A 13,633-nucleotide genomic window follows, 5' to 3' on the forward strand; every position below is an offset into this window, starting at 1 on the left:
ATTTCTAAACTCTCTAGAAAACCATCTATTTGAATTATTACTTTCAAGCATAAACATAAATATTCTTGTAATATTATGGTTTGAAATGTCTGCCACAAGGGGACTATATTGGTATGAATAACTTGAGAACGGCGAATCTTAGGGAAAAAATTCAAGTTACCTTTTTTACGTATTTAGTGCATTAGAATATAAATCCGTTACAATATGTTGTAAAAAATACAGTGGCGTAGGTTTTTTATAAAAAGAGGGCGACCCCTGTCCAGTTGTACACCACTGGTTGAACCTCTAGAGCTCGAATTTTAGGGAATGCAAGGTCTACTGTCGTACATTATCTATACCAAATTTTATTGAGATCGGTTAATAAATTCCGGAGATATAATCGAAAAATCAATTTTTTTTAACAAATTTGACACCCTGTATCTCTAAAACGAAGCCGTTCCAGACCTATGTTTATAAGGCAAACACCTATTATTTTAAAGAGATCTATCTACCCTCGAAGTTTCCTGCATAAAATTCGGACCACCCTGTATAACTTTTGAAGTGGGGGGTCAGATGAGCTTGTATACAAATTATCAGGAAAATCTATGCTATCTAAAAAAATTGGGAGCTTTTACTTTATTTTCGCCTTCAGTGACTGGACTATAAAAAATCTGAATGTATTCTTCGAATTTCTAAAAAAATTAATTTAAATCGTTGTATCTCACGAATTTTTAAATGTAAGAATCCTAAGGATTTATTTTCAATGCTTCAATGCTTTCTAGGCTAATTTTCAGACATAGTATTCCACACGATATTTGTAAAAATTAGTCGGCTATAAGCATATGCATAATACAGGGTGATTCAGTCATAATGTCATGAATTTTAAGGGAAGGTAGCGAAAAATGTGTAAAATACGAGAAGGTACGCGATAAAAATTAAATGCATATTTAGGAAAAAAATATTTTCAAATCATTATTTTTCGGACCGTTCGTGACCGCTGACCTAATAAGGTTTATCGAGAGTGAATCTTAACCTACCGTATTATTTGGTCACTAACCTAGCATTTATTGCATTTTTAATCTGTACCTAATGAACGATAAGGAACGATATGGAAAAAGCATGTATTATTTATTTATTAATAAAAACAAATGTATAACGATACTAATTGTTTTCGAATGTTAGGTTATTACAATTTAGTATTCTTCATATTGTTATCATTTTCACTATGTTTTATAATTGAATATGAGCTGAACACTACTGAGGAAATCAACTGTTTCGCTTCAACGTTTGAACGTTCTGTAGTCTGCTGCCGTGTTTCCTGTTACAAAATGTATTGCGAAGTAGGGCGCCGACTTAACTGAAGTTAAAGGGGTCATTTTTAAAAAGGTCGAGCAAAATTTATTTTCGATTTTCTGTCTTAATCAACTTTCCCGGTAAGAAGTCTCTATAGTTCTACAGACAAAACCAATAATTTTGTTACATTTATTAGCTACGTAATCAATGAGCTAAAACTTATCCTGCTGTCAAAAACTATTTAATCTAGATGACTCGATTAATATTTTCAAAGGAGTATTTCTTTGTGAAAGATACACTAAAACATTTTTCCTGATTTAAATGTAATTAATTTTTTAATTTGACAATCTAGATCCTGTTGCATTGGATCACAATTCTGTAATGACTTAATTTGTGAGAACGCTTTAAGATCGTCTGCGTATAATAATTTCAAAGAATTCTTTATATCATTGATAAATATTTAATAGAGCAAGGGTCTCAAGCGAGAGCCCTGTGGAACGCCGAAAGTTAAAAAGATAGGTGACGATTTGACAAACTACAACTATCTGATAACTTGAGATCTTCCCCTTACATAAGAAGCAAACCAGCAATATACAATGTGAGACCTGTCTGAATCTCCGATTATTTCATAATCTGGTGCTAACTTGATTTAGGCAGTCTTTCTCTTAAATCTATTAATGTATTTTACTGAGAGGTTTCATATTAGGAACATGGGTAGTATTCGTGGCAGTGCCAACAACCACCAATAATAGTAAGTAAATCTACAACGCAGATATCTGTATTGCACACCTCTTTTTTTGTTAGAAAATCGAATAATGACTAGGAGCGTGTTAAACATTTTGGGCAAATCTCGTGAGAAAAAATGTGGACCGACCCTATTATATTCCTGGGAGGGTTTGCTTAGGCAATCGTCGCTATCGAATACGTATCACAGCGTATTCTCATCTCATCATAGACTTGTTACTCATATCTTGTATAGGCATTATACGTGCATAAGACTGTAAAATTTCGTCAAGCGAGAAACGAACAGCAGATCAGCTTAGAGCAACATAGGCTACATAACTGCGCTAGTGTAAAACGGAAAAGCTCCTTTTGGTGCCGACCAATCGATTTTAATTTCCGATTCCGAGATTATTCGGGACGGAGCATGTTGCTAACCTGACGCCACTGACTGCAATGTTATCGCACGTTTTATAAATTTTAGCACAAATTAATTAATTTCAGTATAATTATCAACTCATTATCAACAAATTCTCAGGTATTTCCTAAAAGGGACAAACTTTGCGGAGGATTCCTCTACTTAAAGTAAATAAAAATAAACAGGAGTGTAATTTAAAACGGTTGCAACCAGTCAGATCCCTTCTAATTTTGTTCAAATTATACACAGGGTGGTCCGTAAGCACGTTACATGTACATCGAATCTACATAAATATGTATCTCGAAAGATGTTTGAATTAACGCAGCAGTTTGTTTTTCAACCGTTTACCATCCCGTCATATCATACCAGGTGCGAAGTCAACCGCTAGTAATATTTGCCGTTCAGAAAAATTTTACAATAATGATTTTTCTATTTCTTGGTTGTTTTTATGTAGTGATACAACTTTATTTATTTTGAAATTTTGAATAAATTTACGGTAATAGGATTCAAATTAGTTTTAATGTCCTTTCTATTAGGAACAAAAGGATTTCATCCTTTTCAGAAAATGCGTAATTTTTAACTTTCTGAACACTTCTATTTTGTTTTTTCCAAAAAGTCAAGGTGCTAACTGAAGAAAATAAATTAGAGCAGATTTGGTTGTGGGCTATCGCAAATATTAGAAGAAAACACAATGCCTTCTGTCCCATGTTTATTCATCGCATTCGTGCTGCTTTGGCTACGATTTTGTGCCTAAATAGTGAATAAGAGAGAGCTGTCTTGATTATGAAGAGGTTTTGTAAGTTGTATTTACCCGGCAAGCGTTTGTTGATATACCTTTCGGCTGCCATACCTTAGTCTGTACTCTGGAGATTACTAGCCCTTTACATAGCAAACATACAATGTTTTGTATAAAATACGCTCATTAATTTTGAAGTTACACTACAAATTACTTTTAAATAATTACCCCTCAGACTTCGACGCTGAAAGCCATCTTTCAGAGTCCCAGAAAATGTTTATTTTACGTTAAATACACTAGTCTCAAAAATTATGGGATAAACAAATCCTAAATTTTTAATTTTTTTTTCTGCCGAATTTCTGGTCATTGATAAACATTTTTGACTTTGAGATCCTAAAACTAGAAACTTGAAGCTTCAATTTGCTTTTCGCCAAATTACAGCTTTTTGAAAAATCACTTAAAAGTTAAGTTTTTATCTTTCAATTTTTTTTTTTTTTTAGTTTTTTAGTTTAATATCTGTAGCACAATTTTTTCTCATTTAAAAAAGATTTTGTTACAGGTATGTTAAAGCTTGCTCTCAGTGTAGTAATATTTTAGCAAGGCTCCCCGTCGCTGGAGAAATAGTAGAAATTGTAGAAAAAAAAGGTGGACTAGTGCTGCCAAGTCATCACATGTCGCGCTCGTTAGGAGGGACCCACATTAAACTTTTGAATAAGAATTCTTCGGTGACAAAAAAAGGAATTCGTTATTTTTCGTTGTAAAGCAAAAAGTTGGAGGGTCGGACACCGTTTCAACGTGTAGGCGGTCAAGCCAAACATTGAAGTGTAGTCTTGTTAGGCTTACGGGAAGCCCTTTACAATGGCAGCTGTCGAATCAGTACCTACTGTATCCTTTATTTATTAAATTTTTTCTGCGGCAATTATTTCCCCATGAATTTCGAACGGCTCCGGACCCGCATTGTTACAATCTTCAAAGTTTGAAATAAAATTCACATCATATATCACAGAACATACGCGGTGGATAAGCCGAATGGACCGCACTTTAAAATTACCAGATGAAATTTAAAAAATAATATTAATTTTCCCTATCAGGTCAGGTTTTACTAATGACCCCATTTACTCGCGTATCCTCAAACCCCCTAACCCCATAACCGTATAATCCCATAACCCCATAACTGGTAACGCCAATAACCACGTTCCTCAGTAGCTTGACTTGATCTCTCATTGCGGGATATATCAGGGATCTATAAACAGAATATATTTTAACCCTATAACCCTCCAACCCCCTAACCCCATAACTCCAATAACCACATTAAGCAGTAACTGGGAGCCAATAATGATATAAATTATGTTTCTTGCATCAAACAATCTAACTACTGCGTAACGTCGTTATTGAAGTTATGGGGTTATAGGGTTGGGTTCTGTTTATAGAGTCCTGATATATCCCGCGATGAGAGATTAAGTCAAGCTACTGAGTAACGTGGTTATTGGAGTTATCGGTTATGGGGTTATGGGATTACACGGTTATGGGGTTAGAAGGTTTGAGGAATGTATAGGGTTATTGTGGGTACACAGTTCCGATTACACGATCGTTGTGTGTAATAGGACTTGACAGCTTGGGTTATGAGGTTATATGGGATTATTCGTAAAACATGAAGTGATGGGGTTAAATGGATAACGGATTCGGATTCAGCGACCCGAGTTATTTTTTAAATGTCAGCTGGTAATTTTAAAATGCGATCCATTCGGCTTATCCACCGCGTGTGTTCTGTGATATATGATGTGAATTTTATTTGAAACTTTGAAGATTGTGACAATGACGTGGTGGGGTTAAATGGATCACAGATTTGGATGTAGTCGACATAGTCTGACCTCCAGACCAGAAAATAACATTTTTTGTGTGGCTGTGTAGTCATTTAAAAAAACGTTTTTACTTTTTTGAATTCTATGTCATATTAAAATGAAAATTCCAACATAAGAATCACCCTGTATAATTCTTATAGTTTTTGGTCAGATGTAATTTTTTCCAAAGTTAATGAGTTTCTTCTTGTGAGAAGAGATTCCCAAATAGCTTAATACAGTCTTAATTGTATACAGGGTCCGGATATACTTTTCTAAGTCAAATTGTTTTTTTACTGCACTTCTAAACAACACTTATGTGTGTTGCATTACATTTTTAAATCAACTGTATGAAACTAACTATGCGACAGGGAATGAAATTGCAATGGACAATAATTTTGCAAAAACACATTGCTTTTGTATGACTCCGACGCGACGTGTTATTTTAAAGTCACCATATTTTTTTAATGTCAAAAAATTTCGAATGTCTTTAAAAAATTGATACAGAACTAGTTGTAAATAAAACTAATTTATGTAAATAATAAAAAATGAATGATACTTACTAATCTGATACATTTGAAATATTTGTAAAAATAATGTAATTTCTTAATAAAACGTATTTTATACAATTTTTTGAAGCACTGCATTGAGCTTTTGAATTTATGTCATTGACCCTTGATACTGACCTAGTTCAAGTGAGCTACTTGATACCAATCCACCTGATGGGATGTGACATTGAGGCGCTAAAAAACAATAAACAAACGGCCAACGTTAATTCGAGACTGCCAAATATGTCACCAAAGCAAATATATTATAAAATTATAAAACATATCAATTAAAAAAAATACACCTTATATCTAAACGTGGTGTAAGCGGTTTTCAATTATCTTTTCTAAAATGTCCATTTTTGCAGCCTTAAAAGGGCCCGACTTGATCGTTTTCAATACGAAACCCTGTATATTCATCATTTTAATCGCATATTGAAAATTTGTGCGGGGAGGGTGCGGCATATTATTATCCTGCAAGCCGCTTTAACGATCCTGTTAAAAATCCTGCAAATTGTGCCGGTAAAATATGTATATGTGCTTCTGTCTGACAGCAAACTGCTTAGTGATGTTCCGGATGAGATCAAAAGATTTTCCAGTGTCACGTAAACCACAAAGTAAATTATAATGGTGTAGCCATTCCACGTGGCCCAACGTAAAATATTCGCGTTTCGGCGAGTCAAATACTGATTAAAATTTGAAATTTTAAATACGAATACGGGTTTACGTTTGTGTTTGAAGGAAACCCTCAGGTTGAGAGATGTAAAACAAAGATTTAACCTTAACCGAATCCCCTCGAGCATTCCTTATGTTCCAAGTATTCTTATGAAACTGAAGCTTAATTCTAATTATCACACTTGCGATTTTTCTCCTGCTGAAATAAATCCTTACCCTACCTGAAAAAGGATTCTTCTGAAAATTAAATGTACATTTTCTGCTTCATTGTTGCAATAATATAAATCCGTTGCATTTGCTTTTATGTATCGCTTTGTGAAATAATAATTGGCGAAAAAATGCATTAATACAACCCAATCCTCGAATTGGAACCCTCATAAGGAAATTCGAGCTTAATACGAATTACCCTGCAATAAAATAAAGCGGTATATAGTAGCAATTAGCAGAAATGGCAATAAGCATTATTAGGTAAATTGTACCTTATACAGAGTGTAATTCTATATTATTATAGTGTGCTTGTTGTTACAGCGGTGGTGGAGGAGCCCGAATTCACAGACGTAATTGAGAATATCACAGTTGCCGCAGGGCGAAACGTCAGATTTGCCTGTTCAGTCAAGAATCTAGGGACTTACAAGGTAAGCAAATATACTTAGATGTTTATGATTTCCACTGAACATGCGCCTTTTCCTCTATTTACACAACTTTGCTTTAACCAAAAGCCACGTAAATACACACGTCCTTTGAATTCCTTTTACTCTACCATACATTTTTTCACTCTAAAATATAAATAAATCGAAATTTATAGTGCACTTACTGCTTACTTACACTATATTAAATGTACGTTTAAAAATAATGTGTACGTTATAACATACGTTATACGTTAAATCGGTGTATATTATATATCCGCTAATCGTTTGACTGCAATGCTATGCAAGAGGATTTTTATATACTTGTTTTGGCCAGGTTATTAAATTAGTACGTTCAAAAAGAATAATAAATGTATACGTTAAAATTGTGTATCATAGTTATGATATATTGATTTGTCAAGAAATCTAAAATAATAAATAAATATAAAGCAAAATTTAATTATAACATACTTACTGAGATAATTAGAAGTGGTACGTTTCATCAACTATATGAAAGACAATATTTTGTACGTTACAACTGAGTGTACATTAAAATCGTGTGCGTTACATATTACTTCTAAGCCAATAAAACCAAACTAACTTTGTTTTAACAAAAAGATACAAATAATCATTTGAATTCTTATTACGTTTTTGTACTGTGGATACGTTATATCAGATGTACGGGTATTTTCATAACTACGTACGTACGTTAAAATCGTGTACGTTATTACGTCATATCTACTCAAAGTAAAGATAACTTGGCGTTAACTAAAATCAATATAAATGCATGCGTGTACGTTACACATTACTTATACGCCAATAAAACCAAATTAACTTTGTTTTAACAAAAGGGAACAATCATTTGAATTCTTATTACGTTTTTGTACCGTGGATACGTTATATCAGATGTACGGGTATTTTCGTAACTAAGTGTACGTTAAAATCGTGTACGTTATTACGTTATATCTACTCAAAGCAAAAATAGCTTGGCGTTAACCAAAATCAATATAAATGCACTTCCTTTGAAACCCTTTTGACCTTTTGCACTTTAATTCTACAAATTACATTCCAAAATTTAGTACGTTATATCAAATGTAGAGAACAATGTTTGTACCTCGAGATTAAAATACAGGCATGTACAATATTATTTGCGTATACGTTATGTTTTGTCAAAATCCCAATGCTGTGTATTTTTTACTTTACAAAAATATATTTAAAATAATATTCGTAGGTATGTAACGTTCTCGTTATGATTAGTACGTTATAGCAGACGCTGCGCGCAACAAATTGACGAACTTAGCAGGCTTAAAAATGAGTTACGTTATATGTAAAAATTTACCCTGTGTTTGAAGCGAGAAAAGACAAGGTGGTTTCGTACTATCGATTTTCAGGTCAGAATAGAACTAGCATGTTTTATTTTTTTGGTGTAGCGGTAAAGTCGCTCTGATAAATGTCAGTCTAGATGTTATCACCTACATAGGAAAAAATCTTTTTCATAAACTCTGTGGAAATAAAATGCTAATATATTTTTTGTTCACGTATTCTAAATCTTTTCCCTCTATCTTTCAGTGCTATCTTAACTGCCATCAGGCGCAATAATTACCAAATGCCCCTCGTAATTTGAAAATTGTCTATAAAGAAGACGAATGCTTTAAGTGATAGTGGAAACCTGAGTTTGAAGTAGAATGCGAAACTATGGTGAAAATTAAATGAAATATCTTTTATTCATAAAATATTCGGGACAGCTGAGAGGGAGCCACCCATCTCTTCAATCGAAACATATCAGTAAAAACACTGTCCAATTTCTTTAGCAGTAAAGACGACGTCTGATGTATTAAAAAAGTAATGTCAGTGTAGAGAACGCGCCTAAAGAAAATTGGCGGCGAAAAAGTTTTCTAAAAACGTCTGTGACTTTTGCATCTACATGGGATTCAACTGATTCAAATCTGATGTCCATGAACAAATCAATCATGTGCCGCATGTAAGTATCTGTCCAGACAGAACTACAAGGATTTGCCATATATCATCTCTCGTTTTAACAGGACTTTCCCCCTGGCAGTCGAGATCCTTTATATTAAAGAATACGCCACTTCGGGAACTCGATGGTCTTATCAGATATACAAAAGCTTCTCATCCGAATTTAAAAAATCACCAACCGTTCATTAAGCCGCAATTCTCGCACATGCGTACGCTCTTCAAAACTATAAAAGACTCATCTTCCACAATGAAAATTATTTAAAACTTGCAAACAGTAACTGCAGTACAATTTGCGTATAACGTACGTGTTTATACCACAAACTCGGTCAAACGTACAAGCTTAAAGTTAATTTAACTATTCTAAATATTGCAAAAATATAACGTTTAAGTGAGGGATATTATGTTACCTAAAATGAAGACCTAGTGTCAAAAGTATCAAAACCTAGGAAAAATATTAATAATATTTGTTAACCTTCACATGGAAATAAATAAATCCATTTTAAAATATCACTATTAAAGTAACGTACACCTAATTATAATGTACACGTTACAATAACACGCATATAATGTTTACTCGCATTTGAAAATTAATTTTAATCGGTATTGAAGTAAAATTGAATATAACGTATATGTTTTTAACATACACCCAATTATAACGTACACGTTACAGCAAAACTTGCCTATAACGTTCTCGGGCGTAGAAAGTCCATTTTAAAATGTCGCATTTGGAAATATATATCTTAAAATATAGCTATTGAAGCAAAATTACATATAACGTATATGCTTTTATCGTATACTCAATACAAACGTACACGTGACAGCAAAACTTGCATATAACGTTCTCGGGCTTACAAAATCCATTTTAATATATCGCATTTGGAAATCTATCTTAAAATATAGCTATTGAAGCAAAATTGCAAATAACGTATATGCTTTTAACGTATACTCAATACAAACGTACACGTGACAGCAATACTTGCATATAACGTTCTCAGGCTTTGAAAATTCCTTTTTTATTTTGACAATACATTGCTATTAAATTAAAATTGCATATAACGTACATTAATATAATGTACACTAGTTTTAACGTACAAATTTTTTGGTCCTAAGAAAATATTTCTATTTATTAGTATTTTCCTAACTGTATCCACATAAACAAATAAACTGATGGAATTTAATTTTGGTTCAGTACTTATCCCAATTTATAAGCTTAAAAACAAAATTAACAAGACCTGTCTAGTATTCATAGATTAAACACCACAAATATACCAGTACCAATTGACCTGTGAAAGCAACAAATAATTGAAGAGTAGTAATTAATTAAACTTTATAATTAAGTATTAATTTATATTATACCCTGATTTATATAAAATTAACGTAGCGTTTTATATTAAATTTAAAAGTTTATGTTTATGGATTCTATAGCACTTTAATTCTGTCCATAGGACAAATTCCTATAAAATAAATAATAATAGACAATACTTTTGGATTTTAAGGGAAATGGACAATTTGAATTCACTTGTAGTTGGGTATTTGGCGTCTAACATTGAATCAGTCTCTAAATTATGTGCTTCAAATGTAAATGTAAACCTAAACGTATTGATTATAAGGAAGACATTATGCTGAAAAGTATTTCGCGAAAATATATGACAAATTGGTGACAAAATTTGTTCCCGATTTCATTTGAATTAGGCATCGCAAAGTTGTTGAAAAGCTAATCAACAAGGAACGCACAAACCATTGAAAATCAAGAAAGTTTACATATTTAATTTAAAACTGTCGCAACAAACTGTATTTGTTATTGATGCTGGAGCAGAGGCGTAGAGTAGGAAATGAAAATTGACTGGAATTTAATAATGGAAATTTCTTGACAAATTTCACATTCTCGACAAAAACAACTGAATAATTGCTTCAATAACCCCAAATTGAAATACATATTTTTTCTTTGACACATAAGGTTCAGTAGACATCTAAATAGTGAAATAATAACAGAAAAAAGTACAACAAAACTTGTATGGAGAAAATAATTTAATTTATCATTTTAAACGAACACTATACATATAATTAAAATTGCCATAATAAGTGTAATATGTACGTTATAACACAGTGTACGTTATAACACAGTGTACGTTATAACACAGTGTACATTATATACTCGTCTTAATGTACATGTATAAATTGCACAAGCATTTAAAAATTCGAAAGATTTCGATAAATTGAAATAAACATTGGATGTGATGAGTGACAACATACTTTGATGACCCAAATTATATTTGTTAGCAACGTATGATTTTTTATACGATAGAATTAAAAACATTTTCATTATAAAGTTGATTATTTATGATGGTCTCGGAAAATATTAATTACCTTCTACGATAAAACGTACATCTGATATAACGTACCAACATACTTTGATTTTCCAAATGGCCCAAAATTACCTTCTACGATAAAAAGTACATCTGATATAACGTATCAACAGTGTGTTATGAAGGAATTTTATTATAAGTCTTATAGAGAGAGAAAACTTAACGTACAAGGTTATCACGTACAACGGTCATAACGTACATACTATTTAGCCTTGGGGAAATATTTTAATTACGTTGCTGTTTCCTTAAAATATGCCTCTGATATAACGTACTAGTTTTAAGGGTAGTAGTTGAATACGTTATAAAAGAATATGGCAGTACTTTTTACTTATAGTTTAAATTTTATATGACAGGGAAAAGCGATCTATAAACTGGCCCGCTTTGATTTAGAGAGGTACACAGCAACAACTGAGTTTCCCATCGATAATATTCATTAGCATTTATGTTATTATCCCCTGCCCTTTCCACCCCACGCGATAACCACGTAATCAATGAGGAAACGTTCATCTGCTTATTTATATGGATCACCGTAGACGCTGTCCGCTCAGTCGGTCCTATCAAATCAAGTTGGTAGAGATCCCCGAATAACCGACGTAATAGAACGTGAAAACAGCAACAGGCAAACATGACATACAATTACCAATTTAATCGATTACTTCCGATATAAATATTCTAGTTTAATTGCGGCAAATATACGGGTTATTTGGATTTAATAATCAACTTTATCAACAATTAAAATTACGGATTCAAAATAAATCTAGTAATAAAGCTAATTTTCCTTACTGTAAGCTATTTAGTGATGAGTAACAAGATAACATATGATAAATTGCAGTGTCATAGCAAACTCGCCATCGAAGACCAAATTTAAAAGATATATTAACCCCAAGTAATTGTTTAGTTGCTACAACATACAGATAGTTGTCGCAAAAAAATGATTTATTTATTTCAGCATAAGTATATTAACTGCAATAAACCGATGTTTAGCACCATTTAATAAGCAACACGATTGACTATTTTTACACAGCTGTATTGAGGTGGCTACCCGCCATTGACGCCACTGCGTTGAGAGAACGGAGAGGTTTAACAGATACCGGTAAGCCGAACGGACCTAGCTTGAGGCTTATAATCTAATAATATTCAACTCCGTAATCAAGGATTCTCTCTCAAGCCCACCACTAGCTCACCCTCTTCGAGAATCGTTCTCGTATTACATATTGCATGGAATAGTAAAAATAAAGCCGGGTCTCAACTCGGAAAATGTTCTCAACTTGGTGTAGGCACATAAACACAACAACAATACTATAAATAAATATGTATATTTGAGAATTTCGATACATTTCAGGAGACGTAATTGAAAACACAAATTTGAGTTGTTTTTTTTTGTCCTTGTACAAAAAAAACTTGTTTCAGCTGTTTTATAGCGTTCTATTAATATTTATTTAATTTAAGCCTTTAACTTTTTATTTCATGTGCTTAAAAAATTTGTCGCAGAAGTAAACATCATAATAGAAATTGAAGTTGGGATAAATCTGGTATTTATTTTCCTTTTAACAAAAAAAAACGTCAGACTTTTAAAGATATCTTAAGCAATAAGAGCTTTTAACTGAACGTACTTTAATCTTCTAAATATAAACACATTTTAACTAAATATTTTATACATGGGTTCCTTCTAGTCTCCATGCGCTAGTAACAACTCATAAATAAATTTTGAACTTGTAAACATACCAGTAACAGTAAAATGGGTCCCTCGGCTTTAAGAGAAAGTTTTGGCAAGCACGAGCAAAAAATTTCACCGTGAAGTTTGACTAAAATCAGTTCTGCAACCTCTCCATAAAATATAGTAATAAATAATATATCACAACACTGATAAATAGGCCGACGCCGACGTCGCAAAAAGGTCTACACATAAACCAGGAATATTAGTTTTAACTGTACTGTTAATAATTTGGAATTTAGTTTTGGTCGTCCATATTTTCAAATTCTAAATTCTTATAATAAAAATATTAATAAACTGCTCACTAAAATTAAAGGATAAAAAAAATCGCCCGTGTACCTTTCGAAAGGGAAGCAAAAATAAAAAAAAATTCTTACGAAACTGTAAACTTTAATTTCATTTTTCTCCAAGTTGCAGCCACTTTCGAAACTTTTGGTCTTTTTTCTTCCTATATTTTTTGTGACTAGTGTATTTCAATTTAACGTTAAATTAAATTTTTTACAGTCACGAAATTCCTGGTGCGGCGCAACTTACTCCGTGCTGGTGCGAATACTCGTTTAATTTTATAATCAGATTTATGCCGTCTAATTGCATATTTATTCCTCGAAGGCTAAAGACGTTGCAAATACCTACAATCTAAACATAATAGTGATAACAGAATGCGCTACATGTACCAGACAGCATTGACGTAGCAAGGCGTATAGGTTAATGCATTTTGCTACAGCTTTTGTATATCCGCACTACAA

General features: G+C 32.6%; 1 protein-coding gene across 2 annotated transcripts in view; it reads left to right on the plus strand.

Moving 5' to 3' along the window:
* Positions 1 to 13,633, plus strand: part of LOC108903632 (neurotrimin-like) — a 360,822-nt gene that overhangs the window by 160,942 nt on the left and 186,247 nt on the right. For both annotated transcript variants that reach the window (XM_018705868.1, XM_018705869.1), the window contains exon 2: positions 6,733 to 6,839. In XM_018705868.1, coding sequence (XP_018561384.1) covers positions 6,733 to 6,839 — 107 coding nt within the window. The remainder of the gene's footprint in view (positions 1 to 6,732; positions 6,840 to 13,633) is intronic.

Source organism: Anoplophora glabripennis, unplaced genomic scaffold (assembly GCF_000390285.2).
Source record: "Anoplophora glabripennis isolate ALB-LARVAE unplaced genomic scaffold, Agla_2.0 scaffold93, whole genome shotgun sequence".
In the NCBI taxonomy this organism is placed as follows: domain Eukaryota; kingdom Metazoa; phylum Arthropoda; class Insecta; order Coleoptera; family Cerambycidae; genus Anoplophora; species Anoplophora glabripennis.